At 34.6% G+C, this 3,314-nt stretch overlaps 1 protein-coding gene across 1 annotated transcript; it reads left to right on the top strand.

The window, feature by feature from the left end:
• Positions 1-680: 680 nt before the first annotated feature.
• On the top strand, positions 681-3,035 carry LOC119688562 (protein phosphatase PHLPP-like protein). The gene has a single exon (XM_038103235.1). It carries the CDS (start codon positions 681-683, stop codon positions 3,033-3,035), a length of 2,355 nt encoding a protein of 784 aa, XP_037959163.1.
• The last annotated feature ends 279 nt before the right edge of the window (positions 3,036-3,314 follow it).

Genomic DNA, 3,314 nt, shown 5'->3' with positions numbered 1-3,314 from the left:
AAACTGTTCATTGCTGTCAGCTGTATATATGGATCAGACGAAGTCGAATATACGAAAAAGAGAATCAGAATACATATAAATGAAACACAGTCAATGATTCGAGTGTTGAGTATGTACTCATTGCAGTTCTCTGATAAGTATATAGGTAAAGTATATTTCGCTTTAATAACAGTAGCTAACCGGTGAGTTTCAAGTCCACTGTGGACCAATAAAGTCCAATTTCTATAATAACGGTTCTGCCCTATAGTTTTACTACTCTTATTATCTAATATTGTATTTATTGTAATTGTATTATTGTAATATTGTAATTGTATATAAAATTAATTGTTTTTTTTTACAATTACACTTTATCTTTTAATTTATTTTATAAAAAAATTATTTTTTTTCATTGATATTTTTATATCTTTTTTCAATTATTGTCATTAAATAATATTGCAGGCCTACAAACAATTAGCATTTTCCCGATTCCCGTAAAACTTAAATACTTGGATATTTCATATAATAATTTCACGCAGCTACCAAGCTTCACGGGCTGCTGTCAAAGTCTACACACCATAGAAGCTCACCATAATCAACTTTATACCTTAGCAGAATTTTTATCCGTGTATAAAATAACAGCACTACGCATATTAAATTTAAGCCATAATAACATACGATTTTTGAGTCGCCTTCCGGAGAAAATGTCCACTATAGAACAATGTCTTCTACAGAGCAATGAACTACAAACTCTTCCAGAAAACTTTTTCGCAATAACACAGAAACACCTTCGGATTTTGAATGCGTCCTGCAATAAATTGGGAATGAACTTGCATTTTGAGCAGAATGAGGTACTTCGTTCTCAGCTCGAGGAAGTATATATATCTAATAACAGTTTTAATGAAACTATTTTAAATGTGCTTGTTAATGCTAAAAAACTGCGTGTGCTCCACGCGGCTTATAATAAAATCAGTGAACTTCCAGCAGTCTGTCTTCGTAATTGGGCAGAGTTGGAGATATTGGTGCTGTCAGGAAATTTGTTACAAAACTTACCGGAAATTATTTCTACACTAACAAAGTTAAAGGTACTACGAGTGCACTCAAATTTGTTGCTTTCGACACCTACATTTTCCAAGCTGAGTAGCTTACAGGTATTGGACTTGGCGCATAATCATCTGGATCGTATTAACTTGCTAAGTATAGTGCCAAAGAATTTGAAGTACCTCGATTTGTCTTGTAACTTACAGCTGCAAGTTGATGAACAGCAAGTTAAAGTGTGTCAAAGCCAAAAGCACTGGAGCTTGGTGGATGTCTCAGGTAAGAACCGCTTGTGCCTGCCAACTACGAAATTGGAGTATTACATGGATAATAATATGTTAAAACCACCTTGGAGTTTAGGATTTTCTGAAACACCTGGCAATGTTAAACGATTATTAGTTAGTCAGCTGCGCCTATGTAATTTTAACAAGGATGAAGGTCTTTTTGGAATAATTGAAAGTGATGTATCTAGTGCTGTTGCTAACTCAGTCGCGCAAACGGTGCCAAAAATAATAGATCAGGAACGTGCTGTAAAAGAGGCTATAAATGTGTATATGAAGTTCACGTTGCTGACAGCGTTACAGAAGCTAAACAAAAGTGGTGAGCTTGGCAATATCGGTATTACGATTTGTCATATATCTCGGGAGAACGTGAAAGGTGTCAGAGACTATGTAAGACCCAATAAAACAAAAAAATACATTTTACGAGTAGCTAGTGTCGGTAATATTGGTGCTTATTTAGTCCGTAAGACCACAAATGTTTGTCTGACCAATATGACTGAAAGTCCAGCAGAGTTCGAACAAACGAACTTATTAATGAATGTGCCTAAGCTTAACAATAATAACAGCAATAATAACAATAATAATAATAAGAACAACTATCACTATCAGAAAAACTCAAATAAATTATTGCACAATTTGCCAGATCCGAAAATCACTGAAGTTCCACTAAGTAACGAAGATGAATATTTGGTTATTTGTAACGGAAACACTTGGGCCAAAATGGACATAAATCGTGTCGCACGTGAAATACGTAAAGAGGAAAATATTTTACTAGCTGCGAAACGTGTTCAAGATATAGCTCAAAGTTTTGGTGCCAATGCAAATTTAAGCGTGATAGTTTTAAGATTCCGAAATATTGGCACCGATGTGGATTACTTAATTAAGGAACTCAAACAAACCGTTCGCAAGAAACCAATTAGCACAATTGCCGCAGCCGCTGCATTGCTACCCAACGTTTGTAAACGTACATGTTGTGAACGTAATAATATCTGCCGTCATCGCATAATTGAACGACCTGCAACCCGCAGTGAGCGCTCTTCTCCAAGCGGTCAAAGTGATCAAGTCCTAAGTCCAATAAATAAAGGTGAAGATTATATATTGGCACATGCGCATGTACTTGAGGAGGAAAATGAAATGGAAGTTCTTGATGAAACAGATTCTGTTCTGTCAGAGGAGCAATTTAAATGTTGGGAATATATGTTGGAGCAAAATACACAATTACTTTTTGATAAAGAACTGAACACAATCTCAAAATCATTAACCAAAAATCAAACCAATGAACGAAAATCGAATTTGATGAACAATGTTAAAAGTAAATTTATATCCACAAGCTCACCGCAATTAATAAATAGTGAAGTTAAGAAACGGTCAGTATCACCAGGACAACTGCATCAGGAACAGCAATCACAACAACAAAACCAGCAGCAGCAAATGTCATTTCTTTCGAAACATTTTGGCAGCAGTCGATCCTTTCAAGCAGTCACATCCAGTGTCGCGTATAATTTTTTTGAATCAAAGAGTCGCAATTCTGTTACTGCTTCGCCCTACACTAAAATCAATGGTTGTGGTCCACATGCAGCCTATTTCGGTTCCTTGCAACGTTTAATGCCATACAATTTGGAATATGATTTTGCGGTAACTCAAGAACGTTCCGCACTAAATGAAGATAATGACGAAGACTACAATGTTCATGACAGCAGAATGCGAAAATATTGGGGTGTTGCAACAACGGAGTTATAATATTTATGTGTACTAAATTTATAATATTATTTATTTAAAAAGCAACAATAAAGGTTATATATTTACAATTTAATTATTATATGGTATTTTCAAGAACTCTTCAACTCTACGTACCTAGCTATTATATTTTCATAAATCTTTTTTGGGAATGACTTAGATTTCATAGATATGCTCATTTGATAACATATTTTAGTACAGACAGATATATAGTATAATACAGTTAATTTTCGAGATATCGGGCTTAGAATTGAAAATTTGTACCTAAAAAGCTCTAACCAT

The sequence above is a fragment of the Teleopsis dalmanni genome, chromosome X (genome assembly GCF_002237135.1).
Source record: "Teleopsis dalmanni isolate 2A chromosome X, ASM223713v2, whole genome shotgun sequence".
NCBI lineage: Eukaryota > Metazoa > Arthropoda > Insecta > Diptera > Diopsidae > Teleopsis > Teleopsis dalmanni.
Note: the sequence above shows the minus strand (reverse complement) of the source record. Positions and strands in the feature narration are given on the sequence as shown.

What these genes read in the sequence shown, in the direction of transcription:
- LOC119688562 (XM_038103235.1), top strand. Translation starts at nt 681, where the DNA reads ATGTCCACTATAGAACAATGTCTTCTACAGAGCAATGAACTACAAACT.